Source organism: Pelodiscus sinensis, chromosome 11, assembly GCF_052426305.1.
Source record: "Pelodiscus sinensis isolate ZL-2025 chromosome 11, ASM5242630v1, whole genome shotgun sequence".
Taxonomy (NCBI): domain Eukaryota; kingdom Metazoa; phylum Chordata; order Testudines; family Trionychidae; genus Pelodiscus; species Pelodiscus sinensis.
In genome coordinates this window covers 7028774-7052742 of record NC_143062.1, presented here as the reverse complement: position 1 = coordinate 7052742, position 23969 = coordinate 7028774, and the positions used below count along the sequence as shown (strand labels likewise).

At 54.9% G+C, this 23969-nt stretch overlaps 3 protein-coding genes across 12 annotated transcripts in view; 2 read left to right on the top strand and 1 right to left on the bottom strand.

Moving 5' to 3' along the window:
- Nucleotides 1–215, bottom strand: part of CYB561D2 (cytochrome b561 family member D2) — an 8228-nt gene extending 8013 nt beyond the window's left edge. Inside the window, exon 1 of the mRNA XM_075939520.2 lies at nt 64–215. The gene's annotated coding sequence lies outside the window, so the exon portion shown is untranslated. The remainder of the gene's footprint in view (nt 1–63) is intronic.
- On the top strand, nt 114–14611 carry NPRL2 (NPR2 like, GATOR1 complex subunit). Of its 7 annotated transcripts, none has more exons than XM_075939515.2 (13): nt 114–132; nt 1996–2073; nt 2527–2612; nt 3192–3283; nt 5214–5382; nt 7623–7731; nt 8207–8343; nt 9760–9857; nt 10178–10214; nt 10862–10955; nt 11380–11497; nt 11992–12134; nt 13943–14611. In XM_075939515.2, exons 3-13 carry the CDS (start codon nt 2535–2537, stop codon nt 14008–14010), a joined length of 1143 nt encoding a protein of 380 aa, XP_075795630.2. In that variant the 5' UTR covers nt 114–132; nt 1996–2073; nt 2527–2534; the 3' UTR covers nt 14011–14611. The 7 variants fall into 7 exon arrangements, 6 of the variants coding, with proteins under 6 accessions (XP_075795630.2, XP_075795627.2, XP_075795629.2 ...); XM_075939512.2 differs by lacking the exon at nt 114–132 and adding an exon at nt 375–445 and having other exon boundaries at nt 1996–2084; XM_075939514.2 differs by lacking the exon at nt 114–132 and adding an exon at nt 391–445.
- ZMYND10 (zinc finger MYND-type containing 10) overlaps nt 14443–23969 on the top strand; it is a 22067-nt gene continuing 12540 nt past the window's right edge. Inside the window, exons 1-5 of one of the 4 annotated variants that reach the window (XM_025189499.3) lie at nt 14443–14578; nt 15503–15611; nt 16689–16805; nt 20162–20215; nt 21485–21637. In XM_025189499.3, coding sequence (XP_025045284.3) covers nt 15540–15611; nt 16689–16805; nt 20162–20215; nt 21485–21637 — 396 coding nt within the window. In that variant the 5' untranslated portion in view covers nt 14443–14578; nt 15503–15539. Of the gene's footprint in view, nt 14579–14709; nt 15097–15502; nt 15612–16688; nt 16806–20161; nt 20216–21484; nt 21638–23969 lie in introns of those variants that run through there. The other 3 variants (XM_075939510.2, XM_075939508.2, XM_075939509.2) reach the window with 3 other exon arrangements.

The following is a 23969-nucleotide window of genomic DNA, read 5'->3' as shown; positions in this document are numbered from 1 at the left end:
GAGGCTGGCGGGGCCCGGCACGGGGGGGGGCCGGAGGCGGGGGCCCTGCGGACGGTCCCTCACCTGATCCCGGGGCACCAGTCTCGGCTGGAAGTCGGAGACAGCGGAAAAACAACCCTCGCCTCTTGATTGGTGAGACTCTCCTGTCACTCATCATATTGACCCGCCTCCGGCACATCTGAGTGGCTTAACCTGGCTGTCGATCACCGGTCAGACCCACCCCTCACGCTTTTCCGGCGGCTTCCCTTTCATCCGACGGGGACACGTGACGATGAGGCGAACTACTGTAATCCTAGCCGGGCGAGCCTTCAGTGCGCACGCGTAGATTGCCCGGTCTGGGCCGCAGGCCTGCTGACGTACGCATGCGCCCTGTCCGATGGGCCTAGCGCACGGTGGAGAGTGCGCGTGCGCCGGGCCGCGTCTGTATGCGCATGCGCGAGGCGGGGTAGGTGTTGGGGGGGTTCGTGTGTGGGGTCCTTCACTTTGTTATTGTAGGGTCGCCTGGCCACGGGCGTTTGCCTGCCACGCCCCCCTCGCGCACAGGCCACGGGACCCCCAGCCAGAGCCGAGAGCCCGGGGTGCGCCCAGCCGGGGGACGCCAGGAGCCCCACTCCTAGGTCCCCCCGCTCCTGGGCCCCTCCCCCTCGAGTCCCCCCCGGCTCCTGGGTTCCCCCCCCCGGCTGTGGGCTGGGCTCCTGGCCCCCCCCCCGCTTCTGCCCCCCCCGGCTGCGGGCTGGGCTCCCGCCCCCCCCCCCGCTCCCCCCCCCCCCCGGCTGTGGGCTGGGCTCCTGCCCCCCCCCCCGCTCCTGCCCCCCCCCGGCTGTGGGCTGGGCTCCTGCCCCCCCCCCGGCTGTGGGCTGGGCTCCCTGCCCCCCCCCCCGGCTGTGGGCTGGGCTCCTGCCCCCCCCCCCCGCTCCTGCCCCGCCCGGCTGTGGGCTGGGCTCCTGGCCCCCCCCCCCCCGCTCCTGCCCCGCCCGGCTGTGGGCTGGGCTCCTGGCCCCCCCCCCCGCTCCTGCCCCCCCCGGCTGTGGGCTGGGCTCCTGGCCCCCCCCCCGCTCCCGCCCCCCCCCCGGCTGTGGGCTGGGAGCTGCACTCCTGGGTGTCCCCCCCCCACACACAACTCCCAGGCCCTTCCTGGCTCCGCCCCCCCCCCCAGGGTCTCCTGTCCCACGGCTGTGCACTCCTGGGTTCCCTCCCCCCCAGGTCTCCTGGGTCCCCCTGACTCTGAGCCGGGGCGCTGAGTGCAAGAGGGGTCTGGTGGGCGGGCAAGAGGAGGGCTCTGGGCTCCCCATCGCAGGGAAGGCAATTAGGGGGCTGGCGCCCCAGAGCCCCATGGCTGGTTGCAGGCTTTAGGCAGGCTCCCCGGGTCCGTGCGGCGGGGATGGTTGGTGCTGCTCCCCCGCTTTGCTAATGTGCTGCTGCTCGCGTGTGCTCAGCGATACAGAAGTCTTAGGTGCGAGCAGCTGCAGCGCCGAGCACAGGATGTGCACCACTTCCTTCAGATGCCCAAATAAACGTGTGTGTCTTTTATGTTGCCACAGGACTCCTCGTTCCCACTCGACCTTGGCATTCATGTGCCCTAGGCTGTGAGAGTTTGAGCTTTGTAGCCTGACTCTGCAAGACTCTCCTGTTAAATGCTAATCCTTAACAGAAGCAAACTTGGAATGTTTATGTTCACTTCTAAAATTCAGTCCGTGCCCCTGCTTCTCAGAGAAAAATAGTTTAAATATTCTGACTCAAACTCCCTTCGCTTGCAGTTGCTGAACTGTCACTCTTGCCTTTTATATTATAATATAATCAGGGATGGTAAAATGTGTGTATTTAGGAAAACGTGGAACTGCTGAAAAAATTCAGCGGTTACATGGTTTTTTTGAGGGGAAGGGGGAGTTGCGTGTAACCGTGGATGTGAACTGCTGAGCCTAGGGTCATCGGTTAACTGTGTACATGCGCACACATTCACATCCCTAATTATAATATTTTTGTGTTCCTTTGCAGGTCACCTTTCTCATTCATATTTTAATCGTGCAGAACTCAGGGATTTGAGCTGTATTTTGTATGTATTGTCAACTTCCGGTGAGCACTAGGTGTGTTAACATGTTGCTTCACATAAGTAACTGTTGTGGTTTGGAAGGAGAGGTAAAGGCTTGTTTTGATGAGAAGTGACTTGGTTAAGGAGTTGCACCCCAGCCACTTGTGTAAAGATTGCACTGGAGTTCAGTGCCTAAACCCACGGTGGTGTCAGATACTTTGTACCTTACCTACCCCCCCAGTGCATGTGTATTATCGCACACAGCATTAACTGCAGAGTCTGCATTGGTCACGTAGGCCAAATTCATAGCTGCTGTAACTTTACTTTGGAACATCTGCCTCTTGTGCATTGAAAAATTGCCTTAATGTAGGGTTTGTCTTGTGTTTATTGAGCAAACATTCTTAGTGGAAGGGGAGGGAAAAGGCCAAAGGAAGAGAAATCCAAAGAGATTCCACTTACCCTTTGGTAAACATCCATTCTGTGTCCATCTATTGCAGCAGCAGCCATGGACCGCAGCAGCAGCATTGAATGCATCTTCTTCAGTGAATTCCACCCAACCCTAGGGCCTAAAATAACCTACCAGGTCAGTGATAGCAGAGTACAGTAGACTTCCGATAATCCGGAACCTATGGGACCTAGGTGGTGCCGGACTATCATGAGGTACTATAAGGTGGTTATGTATATACTGTATACATTATATACTGTATATAAAGTGTTCTTAACCCTTTTTATTATACATACTGTATACAATATAGTGTAATGTTTTAGGTTTTTTTAAGCCTTTTTTACCCTTTTTGCTCAGTTCAGCTGCTGCCGCTGTTACCTTGTGACTCATTTTTTGCCGAAGCTCACTCACTAGGCTCTGGCCATTTTGATGCCGGACTATCAGGAGTGCCGGACTATTGGATGCCGGACTTTTGGAGTTTTACTGTACTTGGGACAGGTCTGCAGGGTATTCAAACAGGCAGTGACCTCGGGGAATCCAGTGTGGGTGGTCTCCAGCACCCAACCTGTGTTGGCTCCATCTGTCACTGGCCTGCACCTTGGCCGTGAGCATCTCTTTGACTAGCCAGTAGCATCTGATACGGTGACATTTTATGTGACTGTAGAGTTATGTCTGTTGGCTCTTCAGTGGTACATTATGGTTTCCTTGGCCATTCAGGTGCCAGAGGATTTCATCTCCCGAGAGCTCTTTGACACGGTCCAGGTGTACGTCATCACCAAACCCGAGCTGCAGAACAAGCTCATCACGGTGTGAGTACCACTTAGCACTGCACCCCACTCTCAAAGCAGAGCTCCGGCTCCCTGGACAGAACTGGACACAGCTTTGCACCCAGAGGCAACGGAGGCCTGCATGTTGTGATTTGTGGATCCAGTTCCTGATGGGCAGGTTTCCATGTCACAAAGCCCGCCAGCACAGCTGGTGCTCCTAGGGACCCCCACGCTTTGCTCTCTCAGAGAGGCCAAGGATGGACTAGAGCAGTGGTCACTACCCAGTCGATTGGGATGGACTGGTAGATCTTGGAGCCTTTGACAGGCGATCCTGACAGGTTTGGCTGGGAGGCTGTTAAGTCTGTCTCAGTTGCTCCTGCCCTCAGCCTTGGAACTTCCCCACCCCCGGAGGCTGTTGCTTGCTGTGCAGGGTACAGGAAGAAGAGGGGGGGCATACTGATGTCAAGGTGCCCTTCCCCGCACCCTGTACCCCGGTGTGCCGTGAGGCAGTTGGAGGTGTGCCACAGAGAACAGTGTTCAAAATGGCTACCCTTAAAGGGGCAGGCAACCTTTCTAATTTTTTTTCTCAATAACTTCCCCTGATTTCCCCCCCCCCCTTTTGTTTTTGCTCAACAAAAAATCCTTGGTGTTCCTCATTTAAAAAAAAAAATTGTTTGGTGTTCCTCAGTCTTAAAAAGTTTAAGAAACACTGCTGTACCCCATCTCCACAGATTGGGGGGAGCAGGGATGGAGGGAGTTTGCTGGATGCTTTTTGGAGTGGTGCAGGGTCAGAGTAGGAGTCAGCCTGACTTATTCCCCCCCACCACTACCCAGAAGCCACCTGTGCCCAACTGGAGCCAAGCCCCAGCCCTGCACCCCAAATCCCTTCCCTAGCCCTGAGTCACCCTGCATCCAAACTCCCTCCCAGAGCCTGCACGCTGAATCCCCTCCTTCACCTCAACTCCCTGCCCCAGGCTCCGATCAGAACCCCTCCCACTCTCCAAATCATTTAGCCCCAAATCAGAGTCCACACCCCCCTCCCCCACACCCTAGCCCTCTGCCTCCAGCCTGATAAAAATGAGTGAGGAAAGGAGGATGGAGTGAGCAGGGGCGGGGCCTCAGAGAAAGGGCAGGAAGGAGTCGGGGCAGCAGTGTTGGGGTTTGAGGTAGATCCTGGATTGCACTTAAATACAAAAAGTGATCTCATGCTTAAAAAGGTTGGAGACCTCTGGCCCTAGCGAATGCAGATTGTAATCAGGGCTTTCCAGGCCAAGGGGGAGGCGCCTGGGTTGGAAAAACTTCCTTTGCCACTGCTTGAGCAGTAGCTCCGCTGTGCATGAGCAGGGGTCTCTCCTGTCTAGGTCTGTTGCCTTTCCGCCGGCCTAGCTACGAGGAGAGTCTTGTAGCTTGGCAGCTCCAGCAGGAATCGGGCTGTTCGAGTCCTGGTGACGCCAAGCGCTCAGGGCTTACGGGAGAGCACTGGCTTTCTGAAGGGGCAGAAGCCTAGCTTGCTAAAGGAAGGAAATAAAGGAGGAGGCCCATCCTTGGGTTACCTTTCGCCCCAAGTCACCTGAGCTGGTGCCCTGACCCTGTTTGGGGCCTGCAGAACCTTAGGAACTAGCCACCGCAGGTTTTAATACCTGGATTACCTCCCGTGCGTGAGATTTCAGTGAATGGTAATTGCACAGAAGCTTTGAAGAGCCCCATGTTTCTCTTCTAGGAGAATTCAGGACGCAGCCTACCACCAGTATTACAGTTTTTTACATGCCTCCATTTTTAATTAGCGTTAACTCCTAAGCTGATGACTGCGTTTCCTTCTACTGGGCTGGGAGTAAGTGCTGTGAGTTTGGGGCGGACCGGTTGTGTTACATACAAAACAAAGAGACTGCTACTTTCAAAGCAGAATCTTCCCCATGCGGCCAGGCCTTCTAGCACAATGGCAAGTGACGGCGTGTGGCTGTTTCTCTGGCAGGACGGCGATGGAGAAGAAGCTGATTGGCTGCCCAGTTTGTATCGAGCACAAGAAATACAGCCGGAACGCTCTGCTCTTCAACCTGGGCTTTGTTTGTGATGCGCGAGCCAAGACGTGCGCATTGGAACCCATCGTGAAGAAACTGGCTGGCTATCTCACCACCTTAGAGGTCAGGGGGGCATTGATGCAGCGGTTGATACCTAATGCTGTTGGTCGCAGGTCCCCAGGAGCGGTGCTGCACCCCCAGCTTTAGAACAGTCTGGAGAGACCCCTTCAGTGTGTCCGATCCCCGTGGGTCTCACCCCTTCTACACAGGATAGGCCACGTGGCCCTGATTGTATCAGGCCTTTGTTTTCGAGCTGGGGTCTCTGCTCAGCTTCTGTGCGGTGAGGTGAGGAAATCTGTCTCCTTGGATCGTCCACTGTCCTCTCAGATTTCCCATTGATATGGGGGGCAGCCTCAGCCGGCCCTTTTCCAATGGCCCAGTCAGGCTCAGACAGCTAGGCTATGTGTCCCAGCCCGCCCTGAGAGCCAACAGTCCTTCCCTCTCCACCCCCAAACTGGGTAATCGTGCAAATCACAGGGGAAACTGAGGCATACGTAGGGGTCATAACATTACAGCAAATTCCCCCTCTGTTACACTGTAACGAATCAAAACACCAGTGAAGTGATGCTGTGGTTGTGCTGTTCAGTGTTTTATAGTCAGGTCGTGTGTCTGGGCTCCCAACTCAGTCCTGCAAATGCCTGTAATTGTCACTCTCAGATTCTGTGGCCAGAGTGGACCACTGTAATCCTCTGGGCCGGCCGCCTGTATAACAGCCCAGAGAACTTCCCACTATCTTTCCCAGAGCAGAGCTGTAAGAAAAGCAGCCAGTCTTGATTTAAAACCTGCCAGCGAGGGAGAATCCACCGCAGCCCTCGGGAAATTGTCCCCGTGGGTAATTAAACAGCTCACCAGACCGCACCCACTCACTTCTTGCTTGTTCAAACAAAATGAAGTGGCAGGTGATGTGTCTCCTTCTCACTGTGTTTCCTGGGCCGTTCCCTGGGCAGCTGACTTCTCCTAATGGGAAAACGTCAGCCCTTTTGTTTAAAAATAAGGCTGTTTGAGGGCAGCCAGTGTGAATGATTGTTAACAAGTAACGGGGATGGTTTGTTTTGGGTTCCGAGAAGGTAAGTTCATGAGGAGAGAGCCAAGGACAGGTGTCCCTAGCCTGTGTTTGTCAGAGGCTGGAAGTGGGTGACACAGGGGGTGGGGATCGCTCGATGATTCCCTGTTCTGTTCACTCCCTCTGGGGCACCTGGCATTGCCCACCGTCGGCAGCCAGGACACTGGCCTGGATGGACCTTTGGTCTGACCCTGTCTGGCCGTTCTTATGTTCTTCTTAAGTGTAGAATTGTTAATTTTAAAATTCATTTTAAAAAGAAAATGAGAGTTTTGTACTTCCACGATGCTGCAGGTGACCATAGTGACTCTGTCGGGAAGCAGGTAGGACAGGCTAGGGACGTTAAAATTCGATTGCTTAACGAATCGAATAGTCGATGGAATTCGATTAGTCACTAAGGGCGCTTCCGCTTTGAAACGTAGCAAGGGCCCGCCCAGCTGTTGCTACATTTCAAAGGAGGAAGTGCCATGTGGCGCTTCTGCTTTGAAATGTACAAGAGCCCCAGCGGGAACTCTTGTACATTTCAAAGGTGGAATGCTGCCGCTGCACCCCTCCCACGGAGCTGGAGCTGGGGGAACTGGCTTTTCAGCCGGCTCCCCCAGTTCCCCCTCCTCTTCCCCCTGCCTTGCTGCCTTTTTCTGATAGAGGCAGCAAGGGGGGAAGCGACTAGTGTGATGACTATCTGATAAGCTTTTGCTTATCGGGTAGTCACCTAGTCACTTACGTCCCTAGTACAGGTGAGGATATATGGTGCTTAGGATCATGGGACCCCGATTGTGCTGTTTCTTCCTGAACAATACTTTGAACAGAAACATAACCTGTTAGTTGAGGTATTGACAGTCCGGGGTAAACACCCTTGTTCCTTCCCAGGCTGTCTACAAAGCCACGGAACCCGGACTCGACACTCTTAATGTTTCTCAAGATTAACACCAGTGAGAATTTTTTTCGGTAAACACCCTTTCTGGCCTCTGTGCCTTAGGGCGAAATGCATCGCAGTTAATGGGAGCGTTGCCGTTGACTTCGGGATTTCACCTCTCGACCCTGCATAACGCAGTGCGGTGTAGAGAGTAGATTTGTCATTAGCTGCGTGAGCAACAGGACTCCTGGGTCTGAGTAAGAAAAGCAACAGAATAGCTCCCAGCATCGCCTGCAGGACAGCCCTGCGGCACCTTTGCGGGGAGAGGCGGGGTTGTTTGCTGCTGCGACTTACCATGCTGCTAAGTGACACGCTGTTCTCTCCTAGCTGGAAAGCGGCTTCATCTCCAATGAAGAGAGTAAACAAAAGCTGGTGCCCATAATGACCATCCTGCTGGAGGAGCTGAACGCCACAGGGAAATGCACCTTGCCAATCGGTAGGGCCACTGGGCGTCCAGCTGGAACGGAGTCCCTGTCCCTTGGCGCGGCACCCCGCGCATGGCTCCTGTCTGTGGCAGGGGAGCCTCCTGATATCTGGGAGGAGGGGGGAAGGGCTGCTGGAGCGAGGTTCGTGGGACAGGGGCACGGGAGGGAGGAGGTGGAGCGCTGGGCGAGGGTCCGGGGAGAGCAGTGCTCCCTTACTGCCTCGGGCGGGCTAATGGGGGGTGGCCGTGATGCCAGCGTGGTTGGCTGCTGCTGGGGACCAGCTGGCCGGGGGCTGTGACGGAGTCTCGCCCAGAGAGCGGGAGGGGAGGTTGGCATCTGAGGGTAAGCCCTGCCCAGATGGCAGCCGTGGGTGGGGTTCCATGGGGCGGGGCTTGCAGGGCTGGGTTTGGCCGGGCAAGTTGAGGCAGCAGCGTTAGCTAGCAGAGCCGGCTGCTTTCCTTTCTCTCCCCCCCCTCCCCCCTCCAGACGAATCGAACACCATTCACCTGAAAGTGATCGAGCAGCGGCCGGACCCTCCCGTCGTGCAGGAGTACGATGTGCCCGTCTTCACCCAGGACAAGGACGACTTCTTCAGCGCCCAGTGGGACCTCACCACTCAGCAGGTCCGTCTGCCGAACCCAGGGTGGGCAGTCATTTCCACAAGGGGGCCGCTTAGTGAATTTTGGTATGTAGCCGCGGGATGGCTCCACCCCCTGAAAGGGGCGGGGCTTGGGGCAGAAGGGGCGGGGCTGAGGACTAGCCACCCTCCAGACTTGTCTCTGCTGGAGGCTTTGAATTAAAAACAGAGCAAAGGACTCCCGGCTCCACTGGCAGCTGCTCGGGGGTGCTGTGACTCTTTACAGGGCTCAGGGCTCCGCCCCTGCTAGGGTAGCACCACAACTGGGAGCCAGGAGCCATTTAAATAGGATCCTGCTGCCTGGAAATTGGGTGGCCCAGGCAGCAGGCTCTGAATAGAAAGGATCCGAGTGCTAGGTGGGCCAGATCTGGCCGATGGGCTGCGTCTTGCCCAGCCCTAGCTTAACCCAGGTGGGGCTCGGCAGAGGGACATTCGAACGGGTCTTCTCCCATCCCAGCAGCTCAGCTGAATGAGATGTGATGGGACCGTCGTGCTTCCTGGTGCCAGTGAACAAGGGGTTAACTTTAGCTCGGCAGCCCCCTGCCCAGGGCCCATCAATTCTCTGCTTGGGAGAGGAGGGAGAACGCTTTGGGGAGGATCCCGGCCGTCCCAAGGGCCAAGAGCTTCTCCCTTTTGTGGAGAAGACTTTGCCGATTGCGGCAGGGTCCCTCTGCTGAGCCGTTCCCAGGGAGCACGGGATAAACGGCTGTGGCTGCCCAAAGATGCTCTTTGTGGGGCAGTGCCCAACCAGCACGCAGGGCTGGCCAGCAGGGGTCAGTGGCATGGAACCTCACGCCCCCATCTCCAGACCTTTCCAAGCAGGGATGGGCTACAGAAGAGCATGGGTTAATAGCCAGGCTGCACCGGATTCCCCTGAGCGCAGGCTCCAGCATCCATAGTCAGTATCCTCTGGTCTCATTGACCCTTTGGTAAAGGGCAACATTTACCGGAAAATCTGGCCCCAAGCGGGCTGCGCCTTGCGGGGTCACTTCTGGCGTGATGGGACACGATCCTTCCAGCACGTGCAGTTGGACACGAGCTTGTGGGTGTTAGAAGCTGGTGTGTGTGGTGCGCAGAACCCTATCGCTGACAGCCATCTTAGGACGTCACGCCAGGGTAAAACCAGTGCAGGGGTGTTGACTCTCCCCAAACAACGCCTGGTAAACACAGGAACCGTGGAGCTGAACGGAAGAGAAACCAGACCTGTCAGTGCGACACGCAGTGAGGATACCCCGCCCCATAGTGACCCGTGCAGTGGTGGTGATGGCATTTCATTGTGTTGGGTCATGGCTTCTCCTCCGTGGCGGTGGTGTCCCGGTCAGTGAGTCCCTGCTGGACATCCCAGTCTCTCGTGAGGTTTGCCACAATGTGGCCTGACAACTCTCACCTGCTGCCTGCCTAGATCCTGCCGTACATTGATGGATTTCGGCACGTCCAGAAGATCTCTGCCGAAGCCGACGTGGAGCTCAATTTGGTGCGAATCGCCATCCAGAACCTGCTGTGAGTGCTGTGTGGGCATTGGGAAGGGCAGGTTCCTGGCCCGGAAATTCACCTCGACACACACACCCACCCTCTTCGCCCCCAGAGCTGGCTTTCGCCCTGCGTCCCGTCCTCTCTTGATGCACAGGTCTCTGAATTTAGCAGACGTTCCCTGCGGCGTTAAAAGCTCTTTCCTGCAGAGGGCGTGTTATGGAAAACCCGGTTTGTGGCTAGTGGGGCGCAGCAAACCTCATGCACTGCTGAGGGGGCTTTGCTCTGGGGAAGAGGTCGGCGTTTGACTCTACTCGGAGGTTTTTAACATTTCGCTGCTTGTCTTGCAGGTACTATGGGGTGGTCACGCTGGTCTCCATACTGCAGGTGGGTATGACTAGGAACGAAAGAGTCCAGCCAGCCTGTTGGCCTGGCTTGTCTGACCTTTCACCTCTGGAGATTTGGTCTCTCTTGGAAGCAGCCTGCTGGCCCCATGTTGGCACAGCACAAAACCATCCCACTACTGAACTGACAGCCCCTAGGACAAAACAGCATGGGAGTGGCAGGCTGGTGCAGAGAACCGCAGCTCAGCTGTTGTCTTGGCCCATGTCCCTGGAGCTGAGCCACTCGAGTCCACAGAACCTGTTACATTTCCCCCCTGTTCTTTGAATAGCCCCTGGTTTCTGGTCCTGGTGGGGTGGGGGCTGCATACAGGACACACCACCGCGTGGGGCAGCAGTGGCTGTCGAATTCAGCCGAGCAGAATCCCTGGCTAAAGACGCCAGATTTTGGAAGGGGAAGAATCTTGTGCTTCTGCCGTGCAGTTGTACCCTGTGCGCTATAGTGGCTGCTTCCAGGACAGCAGAGTCACATGCCAGTCACACAGCTGGGTGGTGGGTCTGTGTAGCAGCTGCTTCTCCTGAGCTGGCCCCACCAAATTATTTGTATTGTTTGGCTTAAATTCTAGGCCCAGAGCTAAAACTCTCCTGCCTCTGGTTAACAGGTGTTTCCTCTCTCTCCCCATTGCTTCCCAGTACTCCAATGTGTACTGTACCACGCCTAAAATCCAGGATCTGGTGGATGATAAATGCCTCCAAGAAGAATGTCTCTCTTACGTCACCAAACAAGGTACAGCAGGCCTGAACTGGGCGCATGTGAGAAGAGTGTGCTGGCCCAGGATATGCCGGCAGAGATCTAGGAGGGACTGAGAGCCTGTGCTGAGCCGTGGGGTTCCTTCTCCCTAGGTTTTGCTCACGCAGGGACTTGGAGGTTAACCCAGGCTGATTAACATGTCAATGCTCTGACAAAGGGGTTGAGTGGTGTAGCAGGGATGGCTGGGAGGAACTTCAAGGGGAGCTAACCAGGCTCAGTATCCCAGCCACGTAACCTGCAGAGCACAACGAGGCTGCTCCGTAGTTCTGTGGGCGCCGTGGGAATGGCCTCGAGGACCCTAGAGCGGGGCCAGATCCTGTTCCTCTCCAGGGCAGCCTCTTCCTTCGCGCCATCCCTGTTCTGTCTTGAGGAACGGCAGCGGTGTCTCTCTTCCCCACAGGCCACAAGCGAGCCAGTCTCAGAGACGTCTTCCAGCTCTACTGCGGGCTGAGCCCCGGCACGACCGTGCGAGACCTCATCTGCCGCTACACCCTGCAGCTCCAGAGAGTGGAGGAAAGGTCAGAGGCTGCTAAGGAGGGGGCCCTGGAAGTGTGGATGAATGCCAGGGGTGCAGCGATACGGGCAGCCAGGGGCTTGGTAGCAGGGCTAGCTCAGGGCGTTCCCCTCAGTATCATTCACCCATCTTTACTCATGGGGAAACTGAGGCACTGCAGCAGGGTGACTGGCCCAGGGTGTCACAGTGAAACTACAGCAGAGGCAGGAGCAGACCCCAGGTCTCCTGACTTTGCTCCTTGCTCTAGCAGCTTCCTTGTTCAGAATCCTACTGTGATTTTGGTTCACTTCCTGCCAGCCCAGCAGCCCCAGCTGGGTCATGTCGTCAGGTCCTTCTCTTCAACCTGTAGCCCCCAAGCCTGCTGGCAGGCCGCCCGTTCAGCCTTCTGGCTTGGCTCAAGCAGCAGGAGAGGCTGGGCTGGGGGTTGAGCTCCCATGCGGCAGGTGAATGGTTTCCCGGGCCGGCAGCCCTTCTGAGAGCAGTGCGTTCCCCCCTCAGGAAGCTCATCCAGTTCGGTTTGATGAAGGGCCTGATCCGCCGGCTCCAGAAGTACCCTGTGAAGATAGTGCGGGACGAGAAGTGTCACCCGGCACGACTGTACACGGGCTGTCACAGCTACGATGAGATCTGCTGTAAAACAGGTACCGGCGCCCGGCTGTGCAGCCAGAGGGGAGAGCCCAGGGATGGCTCAGCAGCAGGGGAGGGGTGTTCGTTCAAGGGCTGTAAGCAGGGGCGGCCCGTGAGCCTGGGCAGCCTAGGCAGTAGCCTAGGGTGCCGCCGGCCTGGGGCACCTGATGATGACATCACGGCCATGCAGGCAGGGGTGCCGATCGCAACTTCCTCCTGGGGCGCCAGCTGCCGCAGCCGGCCTCAGGCCACTCCTGGCCGTAAGGCTCGCTACCCTGATTTGCATTGGCCCTCAGAGCCAGGGTCAGGGCCCCATTGCCTTCGGCTCTGTGCTGCTGTGGGAGTTGCAGCAATATGCAGGAATTGCCAGGCACTGGACAAACCTACCGGATCAAATGAAATAACTGGCAGCCATTGCCTAGCTTGGCCTCGTAACAAACCCAGCCGAGAGCCGTTTCCCATCCCTGCTGCAGCCTGATGGTGGGAGCTTAGCCCCAGAAGAGGATCCGGCGAAGCAGATCCTTTCAGAACCCATTGGATATTTGTGTTCCTCTCCCTTTGAGTCCTGTTGAAACAGCAAAACCCTGGAGCGTTGGCAGTAGGGTCGCTGCTGTTCGAAGGCAGCGCTGCACACGGCGAATAGATGCCTGCAGCCCGGAGCGGATGCAGAACAAACAGTTCTGCCGTGTGCTAGAAAGAGCAGCTCCTGGCCGTCTCTGCGAGGCCCAATGGAAAGGGCTGTGCTGCAGAGGGAGGGGATTGGAGAGCTGAGCACCTCAGGAGGGGACTGGATGAGAGTTTTTCCCTCTGGAGACTTGGATTTAAGAGTGGGTACGCCCCACGTATAGCACGAATGCGGTGGGCTCAGATCCCCGCTGAATGAATGGCTGCCCACATCTCGGCTACAGGAAAACTACCGTTCGCAGTGCACGCGTTCCTGGTACCACCGCCAATGGCGAAATCCCCAAATACTAGCCGCTGCGGCTCCAGGCCCCGCAAGGAGCTCTCTGCAGCTCCCAAACTCACTGCAGGGGTTGGGAGCCATGGGGAACTCAGCTGTGGCTCCTGATATCTGTGGGGAACCAGGGCCGGGAGCTGTGATGAGTTCCCTGCCGCTCCTGGCCTCTGCCATCCCCCACCCGCGCCAGGCCAGGCCAGCCCCGAGAATACACGGAACTGTGAACAATGATTCTGCAAGTCATGAGAGTCTCCCGTACTGGACTGTTGGTGTGCTGGAGCGTCTGCTTGGGAGCAGCCTAAGAGAAGGGTTGGCAAGGTGACGGTGCAGGAGGGGATGCCTGAGCCAGTGCGATTACCGGCTGTACTAGCGAGACAGGGAAGGGCTAAAACGGAAATGGAAGACCACGTGCTGGGCGTCGGGGGGAGGCGTTGTAGGGGAAGGCTGCAGTCAGTGAGTGTGCTGGAGGTGAGGATCAGGCGAGATTGGTGAAGTAGGACGGGGAACACTGGCATAGTGCCAGTCTCCATGGCCTCTTGCTTTTGTCTGACATGGCCATTGACATAGAAGTGATAATCGCCGAGCTAGCCAGGATCACACCGTAGGGCCAGATCTCCGGTTCAGCCCTGCTTTCCGGTGACCAGGCTGGGAGAAGCAAACTCCAGAATCGGTGGTTTAACTCGGGCCAGGCTTCAGATCAAAGCAAGTCTGCAGGAGCTCTCAATCCGGCACGATCCAGCTGTTCTGCTGTGAGCAAGTCACTTCACCTTGGTGCCTGCCTCGCCCTATGGGTGGTAACAGTGACTTGCATTAGTGCCAAAGATGGGCTGGTTCTGACACTGTTGCTCTCTGCTTCTCCCTCAGGCATGAGCTACCGAGAGCTGGACGAGAGGCTGGAGAACGATCCCAACATCATTGTTTGCTGGAAGTGAATCTCTCTTGGGACGGGGACAGGCAGCGTCCTGCCGCGTGGAGAGAAGAACACGGGGGCTGGAAGGCGGAGCTGGTCACCGCTTGGAGATGGCCCCGGAGCCCAGACTGTGGCTCTTTCAAGTGACTGGGCTCCTCTGGAGGAGAGGGGGGTGGCGTATTTCCGCTAACGCTGCTCGGAGAGCAATTGCATTGCTCCACAATAGCAAAGCATGGCTCCGGCATCTCAGTGCAAAGCGTGTGCGAGCCAGCTGGCTTCTGCCACGTGCCGCTGGTATCATCGGTTCCACGGTGTCTGGGCCAGCCTTGGTCGCGCACGAACTCCGTCCCCGCTGTCATGGGAATTGGAAGGTGTTCAGTCGTGGCGCAGAGACCCCCACCGGGGGACCAGCCTGAGTCTGTGTGTTACAGGGAAGGGGGGTGGTTTCCACTCTCAGAAGCAGGGATTGTTTTGCCTTCTCTGTCCCTAGACGCTTTCCCCGCAGCCCAGTGAGGCTGCCCCGATCCAGCAGCAGAGGGGGCTGTGGGAGCGGAGTAGCCGGGTTCGGTAAAGGGGGCTCCGGGAGAGGAGTGAGTCAGTGGCAATAAAACTGATCCAATGGCCTTTGAAGCGTCGGTGCATTCCCAGCGCGGTGGCGGATGGAAAGTGGGGGCGGGGGCGGGGGCGGGGCGAGGGCTGGGCGGGGGGAGGCGCTGCCCCGCTCTCAGGCACTTTTCCAAGTGGGAGCCTGGCCTAGATTGTTTCAGAGCTGGGGGCGGGTAGCTCCTGTGCCCCTCCCCCCGCCGCGGGGGTGAGCGGGGCGTGGCCGGGGTGGGGATGCTCCTGCGGCAGCCACCCCCGAGTGTCGGCTGGAGAGTTTGACTGCAAGCCCCGCCCACCCCGCGCGCTGCCAGGCAAGGGGCGGGGCCCTGGGACTCGGCTCGCGGGGCGGAGCCGGGCGCGCGCTGGCCCCGCCCAGGCCGGCGCCCGGTCTCCATGGCGACGCGTGGGCCATGGCGGAGGCGGCCGCGCTGCTGCTGCCCGGCGAGGCCGAGGCGCTGGTGCAGGCGCTGCGGAGCGGCCCGCTGCGAGACACCGGGGGCCAGGGGTGCGAGCCGGGGGCGGGGGAGTCCCGGGAGGGGGGCCCCGCCCCCGGGGGGCGGGGGAGTTCCCGGGAGGGGGGAGCCCCGGGGGCGGGGGAGTCCCGGGGGGGGGGGCTGCTCCTCGGGGTCGGGGGGGGGAGGGGGGGGGCTGTCCGGGGGCGGGGGAGGGGGGGGGCTGCTCCTCGGGGGCGGGGGAGTCCCGGGAGGGGGGGGCTGCTCCTCGGGGGCGGGGGAGTCCCGGGAGGGGGGGGCTGCTCCTCGGGGGCGGGGGAGCCCCGGGGGGGTGCCCCATTCCCACTCTCTGGGGATCTGATGAGCAGCCTCCCGGGGGTCGGTCTGTCGGAGGGGGACCCGTGTCCCAGCTGGGTCCCAGGCAGGCCATGGCCAGGCGACACGGGCTCCCCTCTGCAGGTGGCTGCGGCAGCACGAGGCCCTGGAGAAGCTGAACATGCAGGCCATCCTGAGCGCCTCCACCGGCCAGGAGCAGCTCCTGCTCGAGCTGCTGGTGAGCCATGCCAAGGTGAGCCCCTGTGGGTGCTGGGGCACCACTGAGCACCCTGGGCACGAGGGAAGCTCCACAAGCCCATCCCCCAGCCCCCCAACCCATCCCCCTACAGTGCCTGGGCCAAGTGAGCTCTTGCCTCTTTGCGGGGTGACTCCTCAGCCTGATTCACCCCTCAGTCAGGAAATGTGCCCTGCGCTGCAGTCCTGATTTTCTGTTGTCCAAAGCACTCCGTTGTACGAGCCTAATCAAGTTCTCTCTGTGCTTGGCATCTGCACTCTTCCATACTGCTCCCTGGGCCTCAGTCATTTAGCCACATTATAGATAGATTTTAAGTCCAGAAGGGACCACTCTTATCTCATCTGACATCCTGATTAAGGTAGGCCACTGTGATTCTTGCATCAAACCCATATCTCATGGCTGAGCTAGCACATATTGTTTAATTGTAAGTTAAAGACTTCAGGTCATGGGGAATCCACCACTTCTCTAGATAAATTGTTCCATCCTTTGGTAAAAATGCGTGCCTTATTTTCTAGTTTCAGTTTGTTACACCTTTGGCTCTTGTTCTCTCCTCCCTGCTCAGCCCCTGTGTTTCCTCCAGTTTGTCTACATTTTGGGTACAAAGGACCCCTGAACTGAATGCCAAATAGAGGTTTGGTTGCACCAGAGCAGACTGTTGCTAAACAAACTGGGTCTTGCTTATACAATCAAGGGCTGCACTTGGCTCCGATGTAACCCTGAAATCAGTGGAGCCTTACCTCAGTTACAAATTCGGTCCCTTTGAAATGTTGCTGCTATATTAGGAAATAGATTATTTGAACTCTGAATCCCTCCTTGCCCTGCACCAGATATGCTGTCCCATTTCACCCAATGGAAAGGTGGGGGCAGATACTGATTTCAGAAATGACTGTCAATGGATGAAGCAGATAGTCTGATGATGAGGCATATGAAAGTACCTAGATGATCAGTGCAACAAACCTGTGTGTCTCAGCATCCTCTTCTCTAGGACTAAAATACTCTTACGGCACTTGGCTTCTCTCTTCCTTTTCTCTTGCCTGATAGGTTTCACTTTCTGTGCTTTACTCCTCTGGCCAGGTCCCTATTCTCATTGAGGAATTGATCTCTGTGGAGATCTGGAAGCACAAGGTGTTCCCTGTGCTGTGCCAGCTGGAGGATTTCAAGCCAAAAAGCACCTTTCCCATCTACTTGGTGGTGAGTACAGAGAGCTCTTGGAGAACAAACTTGCACGATATTCTAGTGCACTGCCATGATCTAGGATGTCAGCATTGCATGGCACTTCTGCTCCAGCAGGCCTGCTTCACGAGACACCTTGTCCATAGCCCGTTAAGGCTTTCACTGCAGTAGCTGCACGTGAATCATTTTCACAGGCAAAACTCTCATTAATATTATACCCTTATTTACATAAGACCTTTCTTCTCAAGAATCCCAAAGAACTTAGAACATAAGAACAGCCGTACTGGGTCAGACCAAAGGTCCTTCTAGCCCAGTATCCTGTCTGCCGACAGTGGCCGGCACCAGGTGCCCCAGAGAGGGTGGACCGAAGACAATGATCAAGCGATTTGTCTCCCGCCATCTCTCTCCAGCCTCTGACAAACAGAGGCCAAGGACACCATTTTATCCCCTGGCTAATAGCCTTTTATGGACCTAATCTCCATGAATTTATCTAGCTTCTCTTTAAACTCTATTATAGTCCTAGCCTTCACAGCCTCCTCTGGCAAGGAGTTCCACAGGTTGACTACATGCTTTGACTACAAAGGATCACTCCTTCCCCCCCCCCCTTCTGAAAGGTAGCCACCCATGTGGTGGAACATTGCAGCTGTTTAGCATATAAGAACACAACGTAAACTTAGGGAATGAGGAAGGATCTGCTATCCAGTTGAGATGACAGTGGAAATTTTGACAACCAATAGACTATGATCACCTCTCCTAGACTTTGGCCAGGGCACTGGGGTAACTGCTGCCCCTTTAAAACCAGCCATAGAACCATGAATGACCAAAAGTTCTCAGGGCTGTGATCTTACATGTCATTCAAGCACTGAACGTATATGATATTCTGGCCATTTAACACGCCACAAAAATCTCTTGGTTCTAAAAACTGAGAAACCGTCTTTTTCTACTTTGAGTTTCATTGCCTTTTAGTTAGCACAGCTCACAGGTGTTCGTGCTGCTGACTGACAGGACTGCGCAGTATGCACCCAGCATGTGTGTGGAGGAAAGACGGTCCGGTATGGTCTTTGGGATTCTAAGAAATCCTGCCACAATCCTGTCTCCCCGGGATACTTCCATTAGGGCCACTTGCTAGTACTGGCTAGGAGGTACTTTCCTAGGAATTGTGCTAGCAGTAGACACTAAAAGGCTCTCTAGTCCAATTCTGTAGCTATGATAGCAGTCAAAGATGGATATTTTGGAGGAAGATGTAGAAGAACAAACTTGCACAAACTTCCACCACCACCTATAACATGGTGATGTGCAGGGCTTTCAGGCATCTTCACAGCAACATCTCCTGACATCTGGTAGGATCTCTTGGATTAGCGGTTCTCAAATGTGGCTACCGTGGTCTCTTGCTGCCACCTGGGGCTTTTTGTCTGGCCACAACCTCCAATTCACTTTTCACGAACTAGACTAACAAGTCTTTTAGAGTCTCAGGGTATGTCTACACTACCACCCTAGTTCGAACTAGGGTGGTTAATGTAGTCATACGAACTTGCAAATGAAGCCCGGGATTTGAATTTCCCGGGCTTCATTTGCATGTTGCCGGGCGCCGCCATTTTTAAATGTCCGCTAGTGCGGACTCCGTGCCCGCAGCTACACACGGCATGAACTAGATAGTTCGGATTAGGCTTCCTATTCCGAACTATCTAGTTCGTGCCGTGTGTAGCTGCGGGCACGGAGTCCGCACTAGCGGACATTTAAAAATGGCGGCTCCCGGCAACATGCAAATGAAGCCCGGGAAATTCAAATCCCGGGCTTCATTTGCAAGTTCGTATGACTAAATTAACCACCCTAGTTCGAACTAGGGTGGTAGTGTAGACATACCCCAAGAGTGGGAGCCCTGTTAGTCTGTATCTGCAAAAAGGAGGAGCCCAGGGGCACCTTTAAAGACTAACAGATTTATTTGGGCATCAGCCTTCCTGAGTAAAAACCACTTTGTCAGATGCATGGAGTGGAGCTCACAAAGATTTGGATTATATATGTATGTTAAATCACAAGCATTGGGATATATGTGTTAAGACCTCTGATTTCCACTTCCTGCATCTGATGAGGAGGTTTTTACCCACAAAAGCTTATGGGTAAATAAATCATCTTTAAGGTGCCACAGTACTCCTCAGAGACTTTTAAAAAGCAACAAAACACACACACACACCCCAAAAACAACAAAAAAGACAGGAAAGTGCAAAATCCATTATTTGTTTCTCTTCTATGTAGGTCTAGTAAAGAACAGAGACAACTATATTATTTTTACTATTGATTCTGCAATAAAAACCTACATGAATAAATTACAATGATTTGGATGTGTATTTGTCCATATTTATTTTCTGTAAAGTTAAGTCAGTGTTTTAGGAAAAACTGTCAGAGTGGCCACCAGCACAAGTTGGTACACGCACTCTGAGGCCACCACCAATGTCTTGTGAAATCTTCAGGGTGACTGGAAAGTGGTGGCCTTTGACACTTCAAGAATTTCACTGAAATGCCTTCGCAGGCCCTTTTGGTGGTGGGACAGATCTTAGTAGCAAAGGACACTCTTGTCTCTTGTATGTCTACACTGCATCCTCTTTCGAGAGAGGAATGCAAATGCAGACGAGCAAAATTGCAAATGAAGTGCGGATTTGAATTTCCCACGCTTCGTTTGCATAATCGCATCCGGCCGCTATTTCAAATACCCTATTTCAAAATAAAAAATGCTGTGTAGACGTGGTTATTTCGAAAGAAACCTCTTCTTTCGTTATTTCAAATAACCTTTATCTGGAAAGAAGGGGTTCCTTTCAAAATAACCGCGTCTACGCAGCGTTTTTTATTTCGAAATAGGGTATTTTGAAATAGCGGCCGGACGCGATTATGCAAACGAAGCGTGGGAAATTCAAATCCGCGCTTCATTTGCAATTTCTCTCGGCTGCATTTGCATTCCTCTCTCGAAAGAGGAATGCAGTATAGACATACCCTCAGTGCACTAGCATTTTCTAGTGAAGCCAGGAATAATTGCCCCCCGCAAAGGGATCATACTGGCCACATGCCAGGAACCAGGGGGTACCGTTTGCACAATACGCTTGCAGTGATCCAGAGGTCCGGGCTTCTAGTTCGCAGTCCTCCAGCCTGCCCTCAAATGATGATGGAGCATTGCTTGCTGGGACCTGTAGTTTCCACAGGCCATGCATCTGTATTAAAGATGAACCTGGCTAAGGACTCCATGGGTTGAATTTGCCTCATTGGCTGGGCTTCTGACTTCACCTTTGTTGGGGGCTACCTCGGTTGCAGGCTGGTTGCATATTACCATGGGCACTCTAGATAACGCTCCTCTGACCTTTGCTTTGTCTCCCACCTTGCCTCAGCTGCACCATGAAGCTTCTATTATCAACCTCCTGGAGACAGTGTTTTTTCACAAGGTAAGAGATGAATTCAGCAGGCCCCAGAACAGGGAAATCCCAGATGTGATGTTGGGACACATGTATGAAACAGGCAAACCTTTCCCCAAACTGCAAGTACAGAGGCAGCTTGGTGTAGTGGGCAGATCATGGGAGTAGGTTCCAGACCTGTGATGAAGTGTGAATTTTCTGTAGTGTTTTGAGGAGTCCTATGTGCGCCTCGGTTTCCACTATAGTTTGGCTGGCTACCTGGGGAAGGGGAAGGAGCTCAGTTAATTGTCAGGGCTGGTTAAGAGAGAGGTGGATGTGTGTTGCTGGCCTCTCTGAGCCCGAATGGGTCATGAAGAAAGGACTTACTGAGGCTGACTCCATAGGAGATCTGAGATGCCAGTGGAAAACCCAGTTACCAGGACATTGGCACCTAGCAACCAGCATCCCAGAGGGGAATGGATGGATTCCCCCCTCTCGGCAGGGAAGCTGGGTACATCCCCAGCTCCGATCAAAGGACTGGAAGGTGGGAGGAGCGCGGATAGTGTGGGCTTCTGGAAGGAGTCAGGACTCTCACCTGGAACCTGACCAAGGAGATCAGACTAGGGGGGAAACCCAGAATGTGGGATTCACCACAGCTTGTCTGGGGCTCTGGCCTGAGCAAAAGGGACTATACTTTAACCTTCATTTTCCTAAGGCTTCCAGATTCCTGCACCACGTGCCCAGTAGATAGTTACCTTGTTTTTTAAAGGCTGCCTGTGTCACTGTAAATTCTCCCTGAGAGCATTGCGCCCTGAAGAGCTACGGTACAGTCTCCCCCAGGACTCTGGCTTGGCTGGATTCACTGCTGGGAGCCAGAAGAAAGAGACGGGGCCCAGACTTGGAGGTCACAGTCCTGTCCCTGTGGGATTGTGGGGGTCCTTGGAGCCTGGCATGCTAACGCTATCCCTCTCAGGAGACTGTGACAAGCTGGGGCACAGACCAAACCCTGTCCCAAGATTCCTCCCCTCCCCTAGTTCTAATCTCAGTTCTGCCACTTTAAAGCTAAAACATAAAACCCCAGACAATTGAGCAAATGGAAATGCAGAATTACTGCAACTCTAATGACCTAAACTCTGCCCCGTATCTATGTTCAGCCTGAAGCCATAAGGTAGATCTCAATCAGCCCCCTGTGACACTGAGATCTGCAGGTATTGTTCCAGTTGGACTGGTGGCTTCTAATCAGAAGGCCATCTGAAACAGGAACTTTCTGGAGGGAATACCTTCTCTCAAACAGCACTCTGCCACCCTCTTGTTTCATAGGAAATCTGTGAATCTGCTGAGGACACCATTCTGGACTTGATCGATTACAGCCACCGGAAACTGACCCTGCTAGTAGCTCGAAGCGCCAACGGGGAGTTCCCAGCCCATGAAAAGCTTCTGCCTGACGATCTGGCCAGTGCCTCATCAATGCAGGTGGGTTAAAAGTGTCAGTTCTCAACCTCTAGCAGGTCTGTCTGACATGTCCAGGCCTGGGAAAGGCCATCGTTAGGGTTGCCAGATGGTTTAACCAAAATACCGACACCCCCCCCAAAAAAAAAAAAAAAAACACTGGGGAAAAATTCTGTTGAGGGGGAAAAAAAAGGGGGGAAGACCAAAGTTGTTGAACAAAAAAAAAAAAGGACCCCGAGAGTTAAGCAAAAAATAAAATAAAACCGCATTAAAACAGCATGGCCCCTTTAAGCGCGTGCAGTCAGAATAGGGATAGGAAGCCATTGAGGACTGAGACCCAGGGAACGCATTGCTTCCCCTTGCTTCAGTCCTTTAGAGTTTTTGCTGGCGGCCATCTTGTTTTCTTCATTGAGGTTCCCGTTCCCCTCCTCCCCCCGGTAAGCAGGGAGGCCAGGGGCTGGGCCCAGTTGCCGAGTGTGTTGTAGGGTTGCCAGGTGTCCCGTATTTTCGCCTCCTGGCAGGGAGAAAAACAGAAAATACCAGACATTTTAGTTGTCCGGTATTTCCTGAATTTATTTACCGGATGGGAGGCGAAAATACCGGACTGTCCGGGTCAATACCGAACACCTGGAAACATTAGACATTGTTATGGTCGCGAAGGCCTCGTATCCAAAACCCAATGAACAGGCGCAATCTATCGGGCCATTCCTCTGCGTGAACTCGGTATTGGTGGAAGTCTCTTGATGGGTGATTTGTTTTCTCTGGTGGCTCATGAGGAGCTGAAACAGCAAGAGTTTTCCTACTCTGTCCGACAAGGGTGCTTTAACCATGACCGTATTAGACTGTCTCTTGGGGTAAGAGGACAGTTTTGTTTCTGTGACCCCTCTGCGAAGAGCAGGAGGGAGGGAACCAGTCCTGTTAATTGCAGTTGTGTTCTTTGCGATCTCGGTGGGTTTCTATCTGAAACTGGCCTAAGACTCATTTCACATGGGCCATCCAACCCAGGAGATGGTAACAGCTCAGCCTTTGCTGTCCTGGGCCGGTTTTGAACCACTGACCTAAGGAGGAAAAGGTCATATCCAGCCTTCTGAGCCAGTCCTGACTCTGGATGTGACATTGTTGCTCCTGATCTTGTTGCTTTTTCAGCTGCTTTTTGGCATGAGACAGTATTGTGCATTTGGGGTTTTTTTCTCATCTCTTAACATTCTCCTCTGTAAACAGGACACAGAATCATTTGGTGAAATGGCTTTAAAATGAGAGACAGTCACCACAGCAGTGGTCTCAGGAACTGCATTCACCCTTTGGCTTCCCGCCCAAACTTCGAGGAAGTCATGGGACTGGGGAACAGTAGGGATGTTTTCCAGGATGTGTGTCCCAACGGGGCATTTCTGTTTACCCTTGGAGGTAGTCCAAGCGAGAACGACAGTCGTAGCTATTGCAGTATTGAAAACTGTGTGTTCTGGGCGGATTCCAAGAGGAGAATAGACTGGATGTGAAAGGGGGCAGAGGGTGGGGGTGCAGGGAGGTTAGCGCTGTGGCTGGGGGTGCAGGCTCTGGGATGCGGCTGGGGTGAGGGGCTTAGGGCTGGGACAGAGGGTTGGGGTGCAAGGGTGTGATGGACCGGGCCAATATCATGACAAACGGCTCTGGGGATGAGGGATTTGGGGTACAGGAGGGGGTAAGGGCTCAGGGCTAGGGCCAGTGATGAGGGGTTTGGTGTACGGGAGAAGGCTCCGGGTGAGGGGGAACTCAGGCTTACCTGGATCCTCAGGTGGATCCTGGCCAGCGGCACGAAGGCAGGCTGCAGCCAGGAAGTCTGGTTCTGGGCCGGGGACGCATGATGCTCTGCGCAGAGCTGCCCCAGCTGGGGGAGAGGGCCCATCCAACACACTGCAGGCCACAGAACCTCGCTCATTCCCCACTCCTCTAATAGACCCTGAGCCTGTGGCTGAGTCACCGTGATTCAAGTTGCAGAGAACCCTCCAGTGACACTAATTTAAACCTGCAAGTTCCCCAAGCAGCAGAGGAAGGCAAAAAACCACCAGGGTCTCTGCCAATCTGACCAAGGGGAAAACTCCTTCCCAAACCCCAATCTGGCTGTCGCTTAGACCCTGAGCAAGTGGGCCAGACCCCAGGAGAGAATTCTCTGTCGTAACTCAGAGCCCTCCCCATCCTGTGTCCCATCACTGGCCTCTGGAAATTGGCTACGTGCCATTGCAGGCTGTCTCGTACCATAAACGTATCGAGCTCTGGCTTGGAGCCAGTTAGGGGGTTTGCTCCCCCTGCTCCCCGTGGGAGGCTGCTCCCAGCGTCTCTCCTCCTGCAGTTAGAAACATTTGCCGAATTTCAAGTCTAC

Excerpts from the sequence above, each read along its gene's own strand:
- NPRL2 (XM_075939511.2), top strand. The coding sequence starts at position 1,411 with ATGTGCTGCTGCTCGCGTGTGCTCAGCGATACAGAAGTCTTAGGTGCG. Across the intron at positions 10,956-11,379 it reads CTCTTACGTCACCAAACAAG|GCCACAAGCGAGCCAGTCTC; the intron begins GTACAGCAGGCC and ends TCTTCCCCACAG. Across the intron at positions 11,498-11,991 it reads CTCCAGAGAGTGGAGGAAAG|GAAGCTCATCCAGTTCGGTT; the intron begins GTCAGAGGCTGC and ends TTCCCCCCTCAG.